The sequence below is a fragment of the Perca flavescens genome, chromosome 1 (assembly GCF_004354835.1).
Source record: "Perca flavescens isolate YP-PL-M2 chromosome 1, PFLA_1.0, whole genome shotgun sequence".
Taxonomy (NCBI): domain Eukaryota; kingdom Metazoa; phylum Chordata; class Actinopteri; order Perciformes; family Percidae; genus Perca; species Perca flavescens.
In genome coordinates, this window is record NC_041331.1 from 14,729,000 (window position 1) to 14,751,655 (window position 22,656).

A 22,656-nucleotide genomic window follows, 5' to 3' on the forward strand; every position below is an offset into this window, starting at 1 on the left:
AAGTCACTCACATGGGCTGTTTCAGGTAAACCAGGGGAGAGGTTAACAGTGGCTGCAGAGGGTCCAGCTGTCGCTTGGCATTCGGCAATGGTGCACTATACAGGTTATTGAACAAACACATAGCAGGAGAGCCTGGAGCTGAGGGAGTCTCCTGGCTGCAGGCAGCTGAGTCTGCTGCCCTCTTTGTGTGCTAATGAGTGTCTGTCTGTCATATTTTGTGTGGCCTGTGGTGTACAGTGATGATCACAACGTGTTGGGAATCTGTAAGTACTATAAACATCTTTTCATATTGTTGGTCTATGTACTCTTTTAAATCAAGTCAATGTTATTTATATAACCCAAAATCCCAAAGATTCTCAAAGGGCTTCACAATCTGCACAGTATACAATGCCCTCTATCCTTAGACCTCTCTCTCACATCATTCAATAGTAATGCATTTAGACAATACTTAATACGTTATGTTTTTGGCTCAATATCAGGAGAGCAATAAAAAATACATTACTTTAAGCAGAAATAAGACAATATATTCTGTACACAGTGCAGAAAGTTACCTGATACAAGGAAAGTAGTTGTAAAAGGATCATTATCTTTCCATATATAATAATAGAAATATGATATACACTACTCACAAAAAGTCAGGGATATTCGGCTTTCGGGTGAAATTTCAGGATGAACCTAAAATCCACTAAAACCTTTACAGGTGAACTTAATGTGACCTTCTCTAAACTTTTCATTGTGCATGTCCAACAGTTCAATGTTTCAGTACTTTCTGCACAACTTGCTGTTCTCTGACAAGGAGCTTAACGGCAAAATTGACAACAGGTGTTTGATCCATGAATCGACCAATACATTTCCGAGTTCAATTAGAATTGGTATTTAAACAGTCCTCCTCATCATGCTGTTCACATTTTGACATTGTGGTATTTGGCCCTATAAGGTTAAAGTCTGTATAAAGCTCAAATATGCTGAGAAATCATGAGCACTGTTAGGGATGTAAGTTCAATGATTTTCCTCTCAGCAGAGTGATGTGTTGAAGAGGATGTCCTATTTGATTCTGTGATTAGGTGGCTGAGTGAAATCAAGGATTTTATGAGTAGACACTCAACCTCAAAGGGACTCAGACTTTTACTTGCCAACTCACAACTGTTTACTTTATCTAACATGTTACCTAAACGTACACCTTATAAACCATGTTCTTGCTGCAGCAAGACAGAGTGCATATTGGCTTTGTCTCTCCGGGTCCTGCAGGACCCGTCATTGATGCTGGAAACTTGATGTAATAAAACCTTTATGATCAAGTACAGTGTCAAGCGGATTTCCTCTTCACACATCACCACAGCATCGCTACTCAAAACACAACAACATCATGAGACCAAGACGACACCTACCAATTGATCAACAGTACCTTGCCATTGTGAGGCTTCAAACAGGATGCTCTCAGACGGAAGTGGCCACTGAGCTTAGAGTGTCACAGATACTCCTTTTCCACCAAGGCGGGGCTGGTGCTGGTTCGGAGCCAGAGCCTAATTTCAAATCGGTTCTTTGTGTTTCAACCACCAAAGCACCAGCTCCGAACCAGTAAAAGTGGTTCTTAAGTAGCACCAAATCATTGCTGGGCCAGAAGTAAGAACCGCTTACGTCAGCGGCTGGGGGCGGGGTTACCGTGACCAACAAGATGAACAGAAACTTGTGACTGCCATTTTTGAATTAGCAGATAAACACGATGGACGTGATTAAACAAAAACAGCAGTGGTCAGAGGAGGAAACAAGCTGCTTTCTTGCACTATAAAGGCGAGCCGCGTGAACACGTTGGATCCGCCGAGTTTGGATGCCGATGTAGGTCCGCAAAGCCATGAACATCAAGAGCAAAGCAACGTCTGCCATTGTTGATGGTGTGTTTGTGTTTGGCGCCGCCGCGCTAACGTTGCTGGGAAAGATGAGACGTATACAGTGACGTAAGACCTGGCTCTGTGCTGGCTCTTTAGCCTGTGGGAAAGCAAACCGGTTCTTTGGAGGCGCGTCAGTCAAACCAACTCCCGAGCTCCAGCTCTGAACCAGCACCTGGTTCTTGTTGGTGGAAAAGGGGTAAGAGTGTCATCAGCAGGTTGCAACAGAGATACAGAGAGACTGGAAGAGTCACAGAAAGGAATAGAAGTGGATGCCCATTGGCCACATCCCACACTGATGACCGCTTTATTGTGAACAGTGCCCTGTGGAACCGGATGATGAATGCCACTCAACTCCAGGGACATTTAAGGGAGGTGAGAGGCACCCAAGTGTCACGTCAGGCCATTCGAAACCGTTTACATCAGCGTGGTCTGCGTGCTGGATAACCTGCAAGGGTACCTGACCACACCACCAGGCACAGGCGTCATCGTCTTGCTGGACGAGGGACCAGTGGGCCTCAGTGCTGTTCTCTGATGAAAGTCGATTCACATTGAGCAGAAAAGATGGCTTGCCAACGATGTTGGAGACGTCAAGGAGAGCATCAGCCGCTGTTGTCGCCAGACGACCCTTTGGTGGTGATGGTGTTACAGTGTGGGCAGGTGTGTCTAGTCAATACAGAACTGCCCTACACTTTCTGAATGCCCATACTACCTGAATAACATAATTAATCCAGTCATTGTGCCCCTACATGAACAACACAGGCCTAATTTCATCTTCATGGACGACAATGCTCCAGCTCATCGAGGTTGCATGATTAGGGAACGGCTGCTGAAGACTGGGGTACCTCAAATGGAGTGGCCTGCACTTTCTCCAGACCTGAATCCCATAGAAAACCTATGGGATCAGCGGAGTCGCCGTGTTGAGGCCCGTAACTCTGTACCCCAGAACCTCAATGACCTGAGGGCTGCCCTTCAAGAAGAGTGAGATGCCATGCCTCAGCAGACAATAACCTGACTTGTAGACAGCATGAGACGTCGTTGTCAAGCTGTAATTAATGCTCAAGGGCACATGACAAGTTATTAAGACATTGACATTTTTTGTTGTGGTATACCCACCACTGTTGTTGGCTTTTGTTTCATTAATTTTTTTTTGAGATGAGGAAATCACCATTGCATGCTTCCACTTAAATGCCGTACTTTCATGATATTATACCACTGTAGCTTGAACTTTTTACATTTTCCATGAATTTCCCTGAAAGTCAAATATCCCTTACTCACTTTTTGTGAGTAATGTGTATATACACTACTGGTCAAAAGTTTTAGAACACCCCATTTTTTCCAGGTTGTTATTGAAATTCATGCAGTTCAATGTCTTATTGTACTCTGAAATGAAAGAATATAAAAATAATTGAAGTTAAATAAGAAATGATGGAATCAATTTATAAACCAAAATGTATTCTACATTTTTTACTCATCAAATTAGCCCCCTTTGGCAGATATAACAGCTGAACACACTCGTGGCCTTCTTTCTACAATGGAAATCAAATATTCTTCAGAAAGTTCTTCCCAACTCTGTTGCAGAAGTTCCCATAAATGTGTAGCACTTGTAGGTTGCTTTGCTTTCACTTTTCTGTCCAGTTCATCCCAAACCATCTCAATGGGGTTTAAGTCTGGTGACTGTGCTGGCCAGTCCATGTTTTTAAGCTTACCACCTTGTTCTTTTTTGCTAAGGTAGTTCTGGCATAGCTTGGACTTATGTTTTGGGTCATTATCTTGCTGTAGGAAGAAACCCTGACCAACTATGCGCATACCAGAGGGTACTGCATGGCGCTGCAAAATCCTGTGTTCCAACAATACTTTTATACAAACAGAGGGGGTTGTAAGTAATCCAGACAAGTTGGAACACCTGTGGGAATTGGTAGCACCAACTTTCAAAGCTTGATCAACCTTCATTGCTGCAGAACAGCTTTATGTTGTTTACCCATTTCTTGTTCCCTGAAAAAGGCCTTTTTGTAAAATTCTGAAATGTACATTATTTTTCAGTTTTGGGAAACCTTACTTTTTTTTTTTTTAACCTCAGGCAGTTCACGACTTACCTTTGTACAATTTCAAGCTATTCATTGGACTTCAACTGCTAAAATTTCAATAAAAAACTAGAACAATTGGGGTGTTCTAAAACTTTTGACCAGTAGAGTGTGTGTGTGTGTGTGTGTGTGTGTGTGTGTGTGTATATATATATATATATTTTCATAAATATACTTCAGCTGAGATGTGTGAATATTTCAGTTATCCTCGTAATATTTGCTTTGGCAATAGATTAATTTGATGTATGTAGGCTACACCAGGAGGATTATGCTGAGATGGTTGGCTTGGTGCCCGCCAAAAAAATTGAGAAGATGCTGTGCAGTGCCGTATATGCTGCCCTACATGCTAGAAAAACTTTATGCAAGCTGGAGTCCCACCACACACAGCTGGTGGCCTTTTTTATTTTTTCACCCCTCAGTCCATACTGTAACATGTTCTGCAGCATGTTTACATAACCTCACATTACTTAAGTTTAATTGACTGTGTTTTGTATGCATGGATTTATAGCTAACCTATTCTGTTTGTATGGCTGCTTTTCCTTTTTATCTTGCTGAATCGTATTACATATGCAACTGCAACATTCTAATTTCCCCCTCATGGATCAATATATTTTCATCGTAGCACTGTCAGCGGCAGATGGTCAGCATGTGTCTGCTGACTGAATCAAACCTGCATACCTGAACATAAATGACTCAGTTTCACTCAACCAAACAACACCATTTGTCTTCATAGTTTTTTGTTTTTTTTAGATGTAATTTAAAACTGTAGGTAAAAAAAGCAAAAAAAACTGTCAAAACAGTCACATTTGTGCTTGAAGGCAAATTATTCTTTGTGTTGCTGGAAACAATGCTTAAGGTTTAAACTATTAAAGTACCTGTGTGGCACACCTGTCAGTTTATTTCTTCACTAAAAACCTTGCTTTAAGCCACATATTATATTTAGCTACACATCATACAACAAAACCTTAAAATTGGAATGCATATGTTCTGATGCTGTTGACATGCATCAGGTAAAGTCAATCTTCAAAAATATTTTCAATAAAAGTGTTTCAAAGATAACCATAAAGTTAATGCAGTTTACAGATATTTATATTTAAAATCACAAATATCATCATACACTTTGTTTATTTGCTAACTAAACAGCAAATAAAGTCTAGTCAAACTGTCTAATGATTTCTCCATAAAAACACTGTCCCTTACTGGTGGATAAAGAGCATTACAGAAATCATTGTTTTCTTGTTAAAAGGGCAATCCACAGATTGTACACATAAAGGTCAGTGTAATCATCCTGTAAGGATCTTTTTGAAGTCGGAGAAAATAGCCGGTGGGGACTTGGAGTTTCAAGGACCTGTTCAGTGAATTCATTGGTTGATTAGAAATGTAGGATCTGTTGTTTCTGGACTGTAGATTGACCCATACTAAGAACCAGCAGTCAGGATATCTCAGCCCCTGCTACTTTGGTTTTGACATTCTTTTTTAATCTGTCTCTTGTGAGTCTTGTGAGTGTGCTTATTCACTTTCTGGCAGAGATGAGAAGATCGATACCACTCTCCAGTGCAGTGGGGCCTATCGATCAATCTTCTTAACCCTCGTAAGAAAGCGAGTGAGCGTATTTTCCCAAATGTTGAACATTTGCTTAAATATTTTTATTTAGATGAGATCTTATATTCTTGCACTAGCTAGTATTCAACAAAAATTCAGGTGAGAGGCCAAGACTTATTTTAGTTTTCACAGTTCCCACCTAATGTTGGCCCCAGTTTGTCAGTTTTAACTATTGGTTTCTCTAAAAGATAGTTAAACGTCACGGTTTTCTGAAGGTATTTCGGTGACCAGCAAAAACTCTTCTAATTTAGAAAAACCACCCGGATGAAAAAAAATATTTTGTCCACTAAAGGATTTTTAACCCATTTCCCAAGTTATGACATATTATGTATCCGATCAATAAAGCTGACAGGCTGCCAACTTTGTTTTGATTTGGTCCTTGGGATTCTGAAAATACGTCCTCTCTGTGTATCAGATTAATTGAGAGGATTTTATTAAACAACACTCTTGGTTCCCCAGGCCTCCCTGAATGGTTTAGCTCTTATTTGGCCAACAGGAGCTTCTCTGTAATGATCGGTGACCTCTCCTCATCACCTGCTCCTCTCTCCTGTGGGGTACCACAGGGATCCATTCTTGGCCCTATCCTCTTTTCTTTATATGTATGTTGCCTTTAGGGGCAATTATAGGCCGGCAAAACCGTGTCAATCATTTCATTGTTACGCAGATGATTTGCAAATGTATGACAGTGACACGCTTAATTCTCTGCTTAACTGTATTAATGATATTAATTATATATATTATTATATATTATTAATGTATTAAGCTGTGGCGGTCTTAAAACTTTGTTCATTTGAATGAGGATAAAAAACTCAGTGTATTTTCTTTTGGTAATTCTGCATGTTAAACGCACCTGGCTCAAAGTTGGTGGTTTGTACGTTAAGCCAGCTGTTACAAATCTGGGGTTGATTTTTTTGACAGTACCATAAAATTCGACAAACAGATTAATAATGGTGTTAAAATTAGCTTTTTCCAGCTCCGTCTTCTGGCCAAAGTCTCACCCTTCCTACACAGGCGTGATCTAGAGAAGGCAATTCACGCCTTTATTAGTTCAAGGCTGGTTTACTGTAATATACTTTATGTTGGGCTCAATCAAACTTCTATTTCCGGCCTTCAACTTGTGCAAAATGCTGCTGCTCGATTTTTACCGATGACCTCCAGGTGCGCACACATTACCCCCGTTCTCTACACTCTCCATTGGTGTTTTAGAATCGAAAGTTAGTTTTTAAGGCCATTAATGGCCTGGCTCTAGCATATCTGTCCGAGATTTGAACCCTTCATGAAAACAAAATCCGTCATTGCTTGCGATCATCCAATCAACTGGTTTTAGAAGTCCCAATGTTGAGGTTCAAACTGTGGGGTGATCACGCGTTTGTAATTGCAGCACCGAGACTTTGAAACAAGTTTCCTCCTGACATCCGCACTATAACAGATGTAGCTCGTTTAAAATTCAACCGCAAAACTTATTTATTTAGAAAGGCTTTTAATACATAGTAGCGTTGACATTTTCCGTTCTTCCTATTTTTATGTATTCTTTTTCAGATTTTACTGCATGTTTTATTCCTTTCTGATTTTACTGTATGTTATGTTTTACTCTTTTTAATTCATGTAAAGCACTTTGGATACCTGGTGGTTGCTGTAAATAAATGTTGATCGATTAATTAATTGATAGACATATACAATGTTTAATTTGTAGGCATATTACAGCTCTTCACACCTCATCTAACAGGACAAACTGACATTCGTCACCAGACACCAGGAAAGTGCGGACATACTGTAAGCAATGTGCATTTACTGGATTCATCTTTAGTTACAGCTCTTCATGAGAATGACTTTGTTGAAATCCATGTTGCCTGCAGTATTTTATGCACATCCTTTTGCTCTGATGCAGTGCATGTTAAAAGGCATGCAATGTCTCATAATAGGTTCAATAACACAAAGCCTTGTTGCCTTAGTTACAAAGTAATGCCATAAACCATGTGGAAAATAATGAAACCCATTATAATATTTGAAAGGGTATAAAAAGGTACATGACTATTTACAAAATTCAAGTTAATTTTGTACAAAGTAAAAGTGCATCAAATGTTTAATGTTTTCCAGGATGAAAATATTAAAAGAGAAGCAGTGAACTCTTAAGACCGGATGCAGGTTTAGAAGATTCTCCTCTGTAGAAAAAGATTAAGAAACTCTGTAAACGTCTCTGTAGGTTAAACATCATGAATCTTTGTACTCTGGCAACTTTAGTTTTGTTTCTACATAAATTATTATGCAAGTGAGCTGAACATGTTGCAGATAAAATCTTTTAAACATCGAATTCAATATACAGTATAGTAACTTTACATTTGCGGTAGCTTTTGGGTGGTAAGTCACCCTTGAGGTTTTTCATGTATTTCAAAATTTACCATAAGAGTTAAATAAATACACATCAGGAGACAAAAGAGTGATTGGCTAACGCTTGCCTCAAGGGCAAATTGTGGCCTGAAATTCTTGGGACAGATCGATCAAAGCTCGCTCTATTCTCTACTTTTTTTTTTTTTTTAACAACCGTTAAAAGCCCCAGAGCTCCAGCCTGAAGCTAGGAAAACGAGAGCTCAAAGATCTGTGAAGGTTCGACAAGGAGGGCAGTGAATACATAGACAAAGAAGGCCCTAATGCCGCAACAGTGCAGGGATGCTAAGTGAGTGTGACAGTGCTGACTCATGGGGGTCAGGGGTCGTTGCGTGGGACAGATCCAGTGCACTGAACAAGCTTTGCTTCAGCGGTCATGCGGAGCTGTCTATGTGGCGCCACTTTGGTGTTAAGGAGCAGGGGGAGGTGGGATGGTCCCTGAGTGTCGGGTCCCCTGTGGAAAAGTTGTCTGCTGGGGGCCCTCAGCCTGCGTTACCGTTCTTCGGCTACTGTCCCGTTTGCCTCCTGCTCGTCCTCGTCTCTCCGCTTCTGCCTCCGGAAGAAGCCGAGCTGGGAGGGAGAGCAGTTAAAAACCGAGAGAAATTAGACAAGAGGTACAGCCTAACAAGACTGTGCATGAAAGCTTATTTGTGCCCAAGGGATCAGCTTGTGGGATAATCATCTGAAGTTAAGGTCTATTTAGTCTATATCCACGACGTTCCACTTCTGGGATTGCTCCGTTTCTGCCGGATCACGCTCTTTTCAGCTGGATGTCGGTTATCTTCCGCTTTCTTTGTGTTGTAATTTTAAACTCTGGTCGATTTATAAGGACTATGGTTAACTGCTCCTAAGATCTCTGCAGGGGAAATCCAGACAGCTAGCTAGACTATCTGTCCAATCCTGTTTTTTTTGCATGACTAAAGCAGCCTTTGAATGTACACGTTCCACCAAAACAAGTTCCTTCCCGAGGCTATTTTGCAGTGGCACTATGGCTCTGTCGGGCGCTTAGCACCGCCCAAGAGGATTGTTACTGGTTTAAAGAAATGCCAATAAACCAGAGGACGTCTTTCTCCCTTTGCGGAATGCTGTGTGGACTAGCCAGACCTTCCTCCGCAGTGCTGTAGAGGAAGGTCTGGCAAAGCGAGACTAAGGTCTATTTAGCAGCTTTATTCTGAGCTTTAAATGGCATCTCACAGTCTTCAATCAGTGAATGGAACTGGCTGAGGTGTTATTAGGCGACCAATGTTTCACACTTAGTTCATATGATGACAACTACGCCATTTACATGTGATGAAGATCCATGAGGCGGTTGAAAGCTCCAAAAAAGGCAACGTAAATGGACTTTAAATTAAGATTTCTTTGTCACAAATATGAAGTTGTGTTTCTATAGCATTTACAGCTTCAGAACCAAACACAGTAAAGACAGTAAATGTATGTAGCTGCTATGCACCTGAACTATAAAATATACATTTTCCTGTAAATTTGAGTGATATTTTTCTCAAATGCTCTTTTGTTTATGACCCTGCAGAGCCACACAGGTGTTTTCAGATACTGTAACTGATTAGATCTCTGCTCAAATTGTGTAGAGACACAGGTGTCATTTGTCAAGCCCAAACAGGTGCAACAAGCTAGAGAGATGTTAATCAAACTGCAGACATCGACGCAGTCCTAAAATCAATAATACTACTTAATACTTATAATCAATAAGCAAAAATAAGTAAAATCACCTGTGTGGGTTTACCATGAGTGTGCACGGCCTTTCAGTTTGTTCAATGTTCAAACCTCCTTGCTTTGCCTTAAAAAGGTGAAAGGACCTGCTGTCTGAATGTATATTTGTTATTTCTAAGTGTAAAGAGGCCAATAGCGTATTGTGAACATGAACAATTCTAACCCAAAGCGTTGCTCCAGAGAAAAGCATGATATTTATGATCTATGGTCGCCCGGAGATAGATTGTGTGTTTCAGTCAATGGCTCTTGTGTTGACCATGACTGTGAGGCTGCCTTAATTGACTGTTAGACCTTTTGCTGCAAAATGAGGTTCTTTCTACATACAGTACATTATAGCTATGCCAATATTTCTTCAACTAGAAAACATGCACATGAAGGGAACTCACGTGGTTTAACCGTTTGATGTATTGTATTTTTCTCTTTCTCTAGGGGGTATACTGTACATTGGATAATAGTGCAGCTAAATGTTTCTTTTCAAGATACGAGGCACAACTAATAACTGTCTATATAAACACAATTTTATACTGAAATTCTGTGATAGTCTGTCAATTAATAATATAATAATAATATTACTTTCAGTGTTAGTCTATCTCTGATTACAGACATTATTTTATCTCTACCAGAGGGTGGCAGCATAACCCTAAACTAAAGTACTGCTGTGACTACAGTTTAGGTTTAAATAGGGCCTATAAATACTTCAGATAACTTCAGGAAAGCTAAATGAGTTTGGTAGTAGAATAATAAGATACTACCTACTTTAGATTAAAAACAGCAGCAGTACTGAGGCACACCTGATCTTTGCTAGTCTCAACAAAGACACAAAAATACAATATCTTGACTATTAATATGCACAATATGATTGACTTACTTTCCATAGAGCGAGAATGAGCAGGGCTAACAATAAGAGTCCTCCCAGCGTGCTTCCAATGATAATCCAGTTAGGGATTCTGTAATCTCCCTCCTTTCTGATCTCCAATATTATCTGTGGGCGAGATAAGCTGACATTTAAATCAGAATAACATTTCTCATTTATTTTTTTAGATACACACTGAACTCAGTCAGCTAAGGTTATCGCATTACAATGCAGAGTTCATTTGTTCATCTTGTGCAAAAATGAAAATATAATGTTCAGACATTTTACATAAAGTACCCATGTGTAAATGTATGAAAGTGGGTGATGAAACACTAAAGATGAAGCACTGATGAAGCATTCTGTGACATTCACAGGCAGTGATAATGCACCCAGAGATGATGATGATTATATTAAATTATAAATCCAGACATTTGTTACTGTAGTTACATTCAGCCCATGGAAATGTGTGGCTATTTACAAAGATGTGTACATATGTAGAATTAACAATGACCATTTTTCAGAAATTGGCCTGAAACAGGAGTGAAAACTTTCTTTCTTAATTTATATCTTTTTAAAGGAAGACTTGCAGCACATATTAGAAGCAGGTTTATCACAAAAATCCATTCCCCTGTTTACACTAATAATACATTTAGAGCTTACGTAAGCAAAAAAGACATCAGTATGCATTGGCTCATAAAAGCCTAATAAAGAGAAACTGTATGACTATTTGTACTGGCCAACAGATGGCAGCAAAGATTAGTGTATGAGTATAGACTTTTACATGTTGTGCCGCTGGTCCTTTCGGTCCCTAAGCACCACACAACACATGTGCTCCAATACCAACCTTTGGTGTCTGATTCTTCACAGTTTCAGTTATCCAGTGCCATGCTCAACTGTAGCAGAAACCACTTATATATTTTAATAAGGTTGTCACAGCAGCAAAATATGTTCTTGTTTAGCGTTAAAGATACTATACTATTTGTATACTTTCAGACCATTCTAAGTCTCAATACATTTTAAAGACTGATCTCCCTAAGCACAAAACACTGTATTCACACATGGATATGATAGATATCAGAGAGAGGCTAAATCTGTTAAAATGATGATGCTATTATGAGTTCAGATTTGAGTCGGGTCAAACCCAGGACAGAGGCAGTTTACAGCATCACTTGTTGTTGACTCACATGTCTGACAGGCCTTTCTTCATGTAAAAACATGGGGCTGGAGGAGGGGAGCTCCACTGATGCACTGGTTCCCAGTTCCAGGATTTTAAACTTCAGCTGGAGAGGAAATCAAAACATGCTGCCAGTTTTCACAAACACATCACAAAGCTGAAAGACTACAAATCTGTCATCACTACAGAGTCAAAGCAGAATCACTGTCATGCTTGTGTGTTATTAAGAAGCTAGGGGATTTTTTACTTTATGAATGCATGCTTTTTTTTTATACTCACTGTGTGTAAGGTATCTATTCGTAGTGCTCCTGTGATTCTAACTGCAATTTCTCTGTAGGAGGCCACAGTGACGGTGCATTGGATCGGCAGAGTTAGAGTGTTGGACCGGTTCTGTGTGAGGAAACCAGACATAACCTTAAGATGATAAAAGGTTACCAAGTTGGAAATAAAAATACTATTTTGGGAATGAGTTTGGTTTACCAAGCGAGAGAAGCGTGAAAGGTCCTCAGGTGACGCCCTGCTCTGTGCCACATGCTGAGGTGGTAAACAGTGCGTACCATCTCTCTGAGGTGTGACATGAGAGTGAAAATACCTGTTAGTTTGTGACAACCTTATGTCTGCAGAGAAAGAGTGCAATACAAACCAAGAATGAATTTAAGAAAGTTTAACATCTTGGGAGATATGAGAAAATCAACATCATTCACATGTCTGTATGGTAAGTACAGAGATTAAGTCAGGACGTTGTTAGCCTAGCTTAGCATAAAGACTGACAGCAGAGGGAACAGCCTGACTTTGTCCAAAAAACTAAAAAAACAACGCACCAGCACTTCTAAAGCTGTCTTACTTTGCATATTTCTAAAATATTCCTTTAGTTAGGCCCTAAATAATTAAGTTTGCCAATAAAGTATTATGTGTGCGGAGTTCAAACTATTTTTGCACTAGCTCTTTAAATAGCAGTAGCACCCCACTACATACACTAAAGATGTTACGTGCTTTAACATAATCTAATAGTTGCACAAGCAAAGAGGAACTCAGCCAACTAATTAAACCCCTACCTCGAACTGTGCCGTGATTGTCCAATCATAGCTTGGCAACTATTTAACTGAGCAGTTTTATCAATTACACATTAAACGTGTAATTTTTCAGAAGAAGAGTGTGCTATTATTTTTTCAAAAGTTACATATTCTCACTTTAAAATCAGTCAATTTTTGAGGCTCCACACTCACCTGGTCAATATAGACGTCAGATATCTGCAGAAGTTGGTTCCCATTTTTTGTCATTTCAGGGATCTCAATATTCAGCTGCAGATCCTTTACTGGAAAGTAGCCAAGGTTCTGGATCTGAGAGACAACAAGGAGTAAATTGTGTAAATTATTTTTAAGCTCCAGCTCCTCCAAAGGAAAAGTGGGAATAGCCAATGAATGAACGGATTTCCAAGCAGTGTTTTCCTGTACAGTAAATTCAAGTGATGCTACTGTAAGTGCTTCTCACCTGGAAAGTGAAGTTGAAAGGAGGACCAATAACTCCTGGCTCCTCCAGTTCCAGATCTGATTTGATCTCATATCGAGTCTGATTTGAATCCCTTTTGAAGTACAAAATAAACATGAACAAATAAAATGTGAGTAATATATTATTGTCCATTTATCAGGCTTTAAAGCATATGTCGTGAAGTCAAATAAATGATAACAATTCCAGCTACAGTATCCGCAACTCATTTTCCCACACTGATTCGATGGCATCTGGAAAATGCTGAATAATATCCCTTTGCTCCAGTTACTTGCACTTCCAAGTTCATTGCTTCCAAAATCAACTCAAGAGCTTCAGCAACATGCATTGTTTGGTAAGACGTTGAGAAACTGACAAACCTAGTGAAGAGAAGGTCAGCCTCGTATTTCAGGGAGTAATAGATATCATTGAAATTATCAGCTGTGCTCATTTCCTCGCCATCGCTGTTAAGAGAACGAGACACAATATTTAAAGAACTTGAGCAATGATGTCACAGCAGGACACACCAGTTGACATATTTATCCTTGTAGATCAATTGCAATTGCAGCAAAAGACACCAAGGACAGTTAAGGACAGGCTTGCATTTAGATGTCAATCGTTAAAAAATACAGATAAGGGTTCACACCTTCTGGCCTCCAGGACAACCCTGACATGCTCTAGGAAGACAGTGCGACTGAACTCAAACTCCAGACGAAATGATACCTACACAGAGGGGAAAACGCAGTTTAGAAGAATAAATCAGTTTTAACACTATCATCATTACATTTTAACAACAAAACACACTAAGCGCACATGTCAGAAGCTTCTTTTGACTCCATACTGTATGCTACTGTATATAATACACCCTCACCAATAGTAAAGGCTCTGCGTTATGGATTAAGGAGTAAAGCCTGCAATAACCTGCTGTAAGTCCCAGGCTTTGACCCCAGGCAGTACAGTTGGTACTGCTAAAAACACACACCACACCACACGCACACGCACACGCACACACACACACACACACACACACACACACACACACACACACACACACACACACACACACACACACCAAAGGCAGAAGAAAATCAAAGAGAAGGCAGGAGACAGATAGAAACAGAAGAGACCATGGGTTTGTGAGAAAATGGAAATCATTAGACAAACAAAAACAGAAGGAAAACCAGGAAAGGAGAGGAGAGGAGGATTGATTGGCAGCAGATAGAGCCGAGCTGAGCATTGTTTATAGTCCTCTATGCCGTAATGAAATCCTCAGTCTGACCCAAGAGGAATGCATAACAAGGTTTACCGTAGCTATCCTCCCCCATATAGACTGACTCATCCTTGACAGACCACAGATATAGTACATATACATACAAACATGATGATCTATTTTCAGTGGTGGAAAGTACATTTGCTCCAGTACCGTGCTTGCGTATGGTTTTGAGGTACTTGTACTTCACTTGAGTATTTCCATTTCCTGCTTCTTCATACTTTTACTCCATTACATTTCAAAAAGGCAAATGTTTTACTCCACTGCATTTATCTGACAGCTAGAGTTAGAAGATACTTTTTAGTTAAAGATATTTGATTGGCTCTTTTCAGTTTGTGACCCCTTACTAAAATTGTTTGCAGCTCAGAGAAGTAACAAAGAACAGATACTTTTCTTTTTGAAATTTGCTGATAATACCTATGTACTTTTACTTCAGTAGGAATTTGAATGCAACACTTTTTCTTCTAATGAAGAACGCTGTTGTATTGATACTCTACTTAAGTAAGGAATCTGGAAACTTCTTCCACCACAGCCTATTTTTATATAATCTTATCCTATTAGTGGAAAATGATCCTCCCTTGTTTTTGTCTTTGTTATGAATGTCCTAGAACAGAAAGGTTCATCTTGTTGCCTTGTCTTTTTTTTCTAAATAATTGGATGATCCTATGTTGATGGTCATTCAGAAGAAATTTAGATGAAAACACACACACACACACACACACACACACACACACACAAACACACACACAAAAATAAGAATGCACTGACACACGCATGCATGCGAGTGGTATGGGTTTGGAAGACATGATTGTCCGTGGCTAAAGGATGTTCGTGCGGCAGCATAGTTAAACATGGAAATTCAGCGGGGCGGCCTCTAGCTCACCCAGTAGAGCGCGCGCCCCATGTAGGCTGAGTCCTTTGCGGCGGCCTGGGTTCGAATCTGACCTGCGGCCCTTTGCTGCGTGTCATCCCCTCTCGCTCTCTCTCCCCACTTTCCTGTCTATCCACTATCTAATAAAGGGAAAAGCCCCAAAAAATAATCTTCAAAAAAAACATGGAAATTCAGAGCATTGACCTCTCCTTCCTTCTCTGGGTTGATGCAGTCCACGCGCTTCCCTGAGCCACATTCACTGTCAATCACTAAACAATTAACAATGACTAGTGTTCTTTGTCTCTGTGTAAGCCCACGAGACATAAAAAAAACCCACATTTGTCACCACCAGAGTATAATCTTAGACCTCACTTTGATGCAGCAGTAATAAAGTTTGTAGTACATGCAAGTTCTACACAGGTCAAAAGCAACCAGAAAAGTCAAAACAAGAGTGATAACTGGCTACTTGAAAAAGCTTGCCCTGAGGTTCCTACTTTCTAAACAGCGGTTTGGGCAGGCTTGGCAGAACCCCCGGTGTACAATCAGCCTCGTTTCAACTCTGTGCCACATTTTTAAAAAGGCTCCCGACCAGAGCAGATCAGCCTTGTGGCTCTGGATGCTGTTCAGGCTGAATGAGTGGGTATAAATCATTCAGTGAGTTTTAAACAGTGACCGGAGTCCTCTTGGTTCAGTTGTTGGGGAGCGTGTAGTGATATGTTCGTTGCCCCGGAGAGGACTATTGTTTATGATAATGACGTGATTAGGACATTTTCATCAACTCTTTCAGTCACTTTCATTACTTCACTCCTACAGCATTTATCAGCATATGTTGTATCAGTCTGAAAGACTATTGTTTAGACGTCAATGGGAAAGACGGCTTAGGTATAATCTGCTCACTGTTTTAACAGCTTTTAATTGCACTGTGCGATGTACCATCAGTGTCATCCCTAGCAAAGTTAATTCAAACATCACCCTCTTAAAAATAAAACTTGATGCCATGCTGTAAAATACACTGGAAAGTGCAAGAGTCTCATAAATATCATTGACATTACAAGCCTGTGGAAAGGCAGAATTGTAATGTGAGAATCAGTAACAGATGAGAAAGAACACACTCCGCATCTTTCACTCAGTCTCACCTGGTGCACCAGGCTAAAGTGGAGGGAAAATGTCCAATAATAATAATAATAATGGCCAAGGAAGAAAGTTCTTCTGTCCTGTTTACCCTGTTGCTAAGATGTATCCTGAAAATAATGTTATAACAACGGAAGAGGGTGCTTATTTAAATTAATAATGGTGTTTAGAGGAAGAAGGTACTGCTTGACTGATTTTTATGTCAGATTAAAGTACAGATACTTTAACCTTTAAGACGATGCTTTCGAAAACATGCAAAGTCCCTTTTAGACAACTGTGCGAGCAACAGGACCCACATACAGTACGTTTCGGTTTTCAGTTACACCAAGATGTTGTGTGATGTATGTGCCAGTGACAATGTGTCCTTTTTCTAACTGAATATGAAAAATGTGGAGGTTCATTCTTGATCTAATGAGTAATGTCATCGGACGACACATTAGCAAGTTTCATTCACTGAAGAAGGCCGTGGGATATAGCCAAAAAGCTCCAGAAGAAGCATGACTTTTATCACATGAAAAACTATAGTTAAAAAACAGTAAACACTTTACCAGTTTGGAAGAATGACCAGTATTTAAAATCACTAATTTACTCTCTCTGGCACACTGCAAAATGTCTTGGCTTCCACTACTTTGCTGGTTAGGCACCTTTCTGTATCACGCTGGAGAAAGTAAGATACTGTACGAAGGGCTCTCTAAAAACCTTTTTCAAAATCTGGAAGCCTTTCTGGATCACATAAAATCCTTAACACTGGTGCATGATGCTGAGGGTGTATGTGTATATTTACTTATAGCAAAATGTGAATGTGCAGCCTTCTTGATTTCTGTGGCTAATTAAATCCTTTTTTCCTACTTTCATTAACACAGCCCCTTTTGCACTCCCTACTTGGACTTTACAGTAACTTCAACTTTCTTCAGGTTAAAGGGCATGTGCCTTGTCTGGGAAACTACACAACATTGTAGCAACACGTTTCATAATGTGCTTTATGGGGACCATCTGCTATGCGTTTGTTTGTGCGTAGAACTGTAAATAATGTTAAATGACAGGATAAAAACTAACAACCAACAAGCATGCAGCATGCCTCTACCAAGATCTAATAATGTTTCTGATTGGCTGTCTAACACATCGTACACATCGTTACACATCGTAAAGGCAGGCAGGAAAAACTCTACGTTACGCACAGAGACAGGGCTCACGTAGTAGAAGCAGGAAAATAAATTAAAAGATATGTATTTCTTTTTGTTTTATAGAATTGGTATCGAAAAAAGTATCGTTTAGGAACAGTTTAAGTTTAAGTCACAGTATTGGTATTGATCATTTTTTAACAATACCCAGCCCTACTGAACTGGCTCTTCTGGTTGGCTTGTGGGTTTAACATTAACCAGTGTGGTCCGTCATGGTCATTAAAGCATGTGTTTTTGGCATGAAAACTCCAATATAAATTATTTTGTTATGCAAGGATTCTCTCAGGAAGAAAATGTCAAATATAACATTGGGGAATGCTCTAGAATGACTGCAAAACCTGCAAATATGCCAATCAATCATTTTGATTTGACTGTTTTCACATGAGTACAACAGCAAAACATATACCTGGTTAAGTCTAAATGTTTTGTTAGTAGATTGTCTAATAGCAAATCATAAAGTAAGTCACAACTTTTAAACATTTAAAAAAAATCTTAATAATAATTTCATTGATTCAGAGTGTGATATCTCACCTGAGTTTTAGCCCTCATGAACGGAGCACTGACATTGCAGATCTTCTCATTCCTCAGTTTGTCCTCAATGAAACACTCTATTTTGATGTCAGAGTCCTGGATAGAAAATAATAACATTTATTTTAAATACAGTACTGGTATCTTAAATGCAGCATTTATCTCATCTCATATGTTGGTTAAATCTGAGCCTCTTCAGAATATTTTAGACAACTTCATACATTACAAAGATATGTTCTCACCATGAACCAAATGAGTTTGCCTGATGAAAATGTACCTTGACTATGAGGCTAGAGAAGCGTAGATTGGGTGTGTAAGTGATAATCAGGCGAGCATTGTAGGCGTTTTCTCCTTTGTTCTCCAATCGGACATCCACCACCATCCTCCTCCTGTTTCCCTCGATAACCCGCAGAGATCCCTCGGCCCCTCCTTCACTTAGATGGCGGCAGAAAGCACCGCGAGACTGTACAGGCTGCGCACAGAACTGACTGGGAGGCAGGGAGAGAAAAAAAAGTAAGAAATCATAAGTAACAGAGCATCTGAGGATCAGTTTTTTTCTTGGGTGTGTAAATACAATAGGTCTGTGTATTCTCATGTGTGTACCTACTTTTGAGTCATCAGGTCAGTCATACTCTGCAGTGCCAGGTCAGGTATGCAGCGGTCATCCTCGTCACAGCCGTTCCAGAAGGGAAGCTGGCCAAAGAGACAAGCTTTTGTCAAGTCAAATAAACTACTAATCCGTTTCTTTTCATATTTACTTTGATAGAATCAGATGATAATTTATGGGAAGAGACAGGATAGTCTCTCACCAGGATTGTCTCTCACCTCAGTCCTCACAACAGTAGGCCAGCTTTCATCTAGAACTGGTCCGTCAGCTGGATCTTGTAGCCCCACTTGTGCAGAAAACACTATGGGCCGTGCATAATCCGTGGTCTCCTAATATAGCACATTAAATTCAAAGATGAGCCTGTGGATTGACTCATTTATCGTGGCACTTTATCTATGACACTCAAATATGGTCTTACTTTTAAAAGGTTTACACAAATGTACAATATGCAGAAATGCTCAAAATATATGATTATAATCTCATTTTAATGGGCAGTTTGTGTTGGTTTTGACCAATGTGGAGTACAAGTTTGTGATATTCTACCAGAATTGAATTCTTGTCAAAAACAGCATTTTAACCATCACAGTACTAAAACTTTCCATATAATCTTACTTGTAATACATATCTTTTACCCATCTCACCTATTCAATAATAGGGGAAAACACTGGGATACATTACTCTTGGGAGGAATTATTAATTTACAAGCAAACAAACAGACAAAACAAACAAATGAAATGAACCATGTAAAGCCAATTCTCTCATTGCTCTTAATGACTTTTGAAACCCCCCTCATGGGCCTCACCATGACATGGAAGTAGATGTGGTCGCAGGTCTCTTCTCCAGGAAAGAGGGTCAGGTTTTGAGGCTGCAGCTTGCTTGGGTTGTCCAGCATGGCCCGAGGATTGAAACGTCTCTCCGCAATGGACACATTATATTTTATCCCTAGTCGGTCATAGGAAGAGTTAAGAAATTACACACTGTTCTATTTATGTTCAAATGTTTCTAAGTTAGATGGTTTCTTTTTTTACTTCGGTTAATTGACAAATGGCCGCATCAGGATATGGTAAATGACATCAGTGTAGCAGTGCAATGCAAAATTAACTTGACTCTGAACATATGATGAATGTGTGTTCAACATACTGTATATTCAAACCCTCTGGCTACATTACTGAGTCATTTCCAAGCCACATTGTTTAAAAGGCTTTCCATTTATTTCCTTGTGTTTTCATGGGATAAGGAAAAATCTACTAAGGGTAAACTTGTGCATGAGTAGTGTTTGGGGTCAACTAGAAAATTAGAGAGAGGGAAAGATCTTAATGCCTTATGCAAAAAGATCTGGGCAGATAATGGACACTAAATGATTTAGCTACACAGGAGCATTTGTCAGCAGTATATTACAGCAGTAAGTCCCAACAAAGGACATCTAAAAAGTAGTAAGTTGCGTCTTTTCTCTCAAATACTATAAATAAATATTTGAATAAATAAGATTAACTAGACTGGGACAGAAAACTACGTTCCATTTTATGCAATAGACCAGAGCAAACTCACAAACACCAGCACATCTGCCATGCATTACTAGCCAGACACGACAACGAGAGGAAAATTAAATAAATGTGTTCCACTGTATGTGTAACCAGCGAAGACAAGATAGGTCCCTCTGTTTTTCCTCTACTCTGTTTTGGCTTGTCTGATAGATTTGATAAAGATGTCAAAAGGTCAGAGGTTAGCTCAGAACACACTCCCCCGCACCTTAGCTTCCTTCCCTCTGATACACAGTGAAACTAGACCCTCCCATCATATCTCTAAAAACAAATTGTAAGCTGCGAAACCCTACGGTTATATGCAGGTGGGCGACTATCGGTGGCACAACACCCTAGTGCAGGACGGAGTTGTCTACAAGCTGTCGCCACCACCACACAATTAGAAACTACTCTCTTTTTTTAAGACGAATAAAACCGAGATAAGCTTGTAGATGCATTCCAAACCAGTGCTCACACAATAAAAGGAACATTTGATAGCACCAGTGTGGTTCAGATAAACCAGTTTCGGAGGCAGCAGCATTAGCTTTGGCAGAGAACAGCAGTGAGATCAGAATCTCTTACTGCTAGTAAAGAAACGTTTCGCGTTGGCGCCACGCACCCATCACAGATTTTATGGGAAGCCGCATGCTGAAAAGTCAATTGGAGCCAGGAAGGATATACATTTAGACGGCTGAATGCCTTTTCTCACTTAAAGCCGGCCATGTTTCATTCTGTCATTTTACAATCCGATTGCAACATCAGATCCACAATATAAATTTCCCTGCTCAAGCGTATCGAAGAAAATGATTTGTTAAAGGTTTTACAATATCCAGAGGTTTGACAAAACACCTGGCAGTGTCAGCATCTTCTCAGGAAATATATTTTTTTTTCTTTTCTTAGGAAGACATTTTGTTTTATCTATAGATGTGATAGGTTCTGCAATAAGTAAAAGGGTCTGCTTTACTAATAGATGAAATTGAGTTTTATTAGGCAAAAATAAGGGGAGGAACTTGGAAGATTTACTCAGATGCTTCCACAGCAGTGGATTATTTTTGCTGGCTTACCAATTTCCTGTGTGGGAGGAATGGCTGTCCTGGCAGTGATGTTGAAACATACAATGGCGGACATACAGGTCACGTCTTTGCCACCTCTCTGACAGTCCTTCACAAAGATGTTGACCTTACTGGGCTCAAACCTGACAGTGGTATATATCCGGACAACACTCTGTGACCTGTGAGGGAATAAAGCTATTGGATTAAAACCAACCCAAGACCTTTGAGATTTGAGAATATTTCTGAAAATATTATTCTTTCTGAAGGCATACATAACACAAATATAACAGTGAGCAAATCACAGTAACTGATGACATTTTTTTATAACTAAAAATAACTGCAATAGCCGTGTTGAATAATACAACAGTATTATTTACTGGGTGGAATACTTACCATAGGAGAACAGCAGCACCAAGGGAACCTACTGCCAGGTCCACTAAACCATCATTGTTCATGTCCATTGTGCCATGAATACTGCGGCCAAAGTACAGCAGGCCAGGAGCCAAATCTGCTGCTGCTATCCTCTGAGAAACCGAGAGAAGAAGAGATGTGAGCAAACAAGGATCATAATGACAACAACCACAGTTTACAATAATGGGATTAAAGTCAATATTGGAGCAGTCTTGTGTGCAATTCAACTGTGCAGTAAAATTATTAAAAATAGTTAATTTTGAGAACAAAAGTTCTCGTGGTTTATGTATGTTTTAGCACATGTATTGGAAATACTATATTTTACATTACTACCAGCCATTCTCTGAAAGCATACCATTGGCTTAAATTGGTCACCCCAGCTTCCTGCTTCTGTTTAAATCAGTACTGTCACATAGAGTAGGCTGCCTCAGATTTTGCACATTCTGCCAGTTTCTCATGCCTGGCAGTCTCCTGTGTTTGTAGAGTTTATTGTCCACCTGTCCAGTAGATGGTCCACACCCACCTGTCCCTTATTCCCTTATTAATCACTCAGTATATGCCAGCTCCCCCCAGTCCTTTGATTGTCTATTGTGATGTAGCCGTTGTAATCACCTGCCTGTCTGTTGATGACTAATGCCTGTTCCCTGCTGGCCCTCTTGCTCCTTGCCTTTTGAGCCAAGTAAACGCCTAACACATCTGGGTACAGAACTGTTCCAAGTAAAAATGACACTTGTAGCAAGTTTCAAGTCTGTGCAAGTTGATTTTATTTTTTAAATAACCATTAAACTAACAGCTACCTGGAAGGTGGTAAATTAAATAAAGAGCATATGGTATGCTTTGGAGAATAATCAGAAGTAATATGTAGATATGATTAAAGTCAGTAAGCAA

At 39.7% G+C, this 22,656-nt stretch overlaps 1 protein-coding gene across 6 annotated transcripts in view; it reads right to left on the bottom strand.

Annotated features, from left to right (window-relative positions):
* Positions 1 to 7,270: 7,270 nt before the first annotated feature.
* itga11a (integrin, alpha 11a) overlaps positions 7,271 to 22,656 on the bottom strand; it is a 75,311-nt gene continuing 59,925 nt past the window's right edge. For all 6 annotated transcript variants that reach the window (XM_028584034.1, XM_028584042.1, XM_028584056.1 and 3 more), the window contains 16 exons: positions 21,751 to 21,881; positions 21,370 to 21,536; positions 19,588 to 19,727; positions 19,004 to 19,114; positions 18,786 to 18,871; positions 18,456 to 18,666; positions 18,182 to 18,277; positions 13,844 to 13,920; positions 13,578 to 13,661; positions 13,204 to 13,294; positions 12,939 to 13,052; positions 12,193 to 12,276; positions 11,992 to 12,102; positions 11,723 to 11,818; positions 10,554 to 10,667; positions 7,271 to 8,527 (listed from right to left, as the gene is read on the bottom strand). In XM_028584034.1, coding sequence (XP_028439835.1) covers positions 8,450 to 8,527; positions 10,554 to 10,667; positions 11,723 to 11,818; positions 11,992 to 12,102; positions 12,193 to 12,276; positions 12,939 to 13,052; positions 13,204 to 13,294; positions 13,578 to 13,661; positions 13,844 to 13,920; positions 18,182 to 18,277; positions 18,456 to 18,666; positions 18,786 to 18,871; positions 19,004 to 19,114; positions 19,588 to 19,727; positions 21,370 to 21,536; positions 21,751 to 21,881 — 1,791 coding nt within the window. In that variant the 3' untranslated portion in view covers positions 7,271 to 8,449. The remainder of the gene's footprint in view (positions 8,528 to 10,553; positions 10,668 to 11,722; positions 11,819 to 11,991; positions 12,103 to 12,192; positions 12,277 to 12,938; positions 13,053 to 13,203; positions 13,295 to 13,577; positions 13,662 to 13,843; positions 13,921 to 18,181; positions 18,278 to 18,455; positions 18,667 to 18,785; positions 18,872 to 19,003; positions 19,115 to 19,587; positions 19,728 to 21,369; positions 21,537 to 21,750; positions 21,882 to 22,656) is intronic.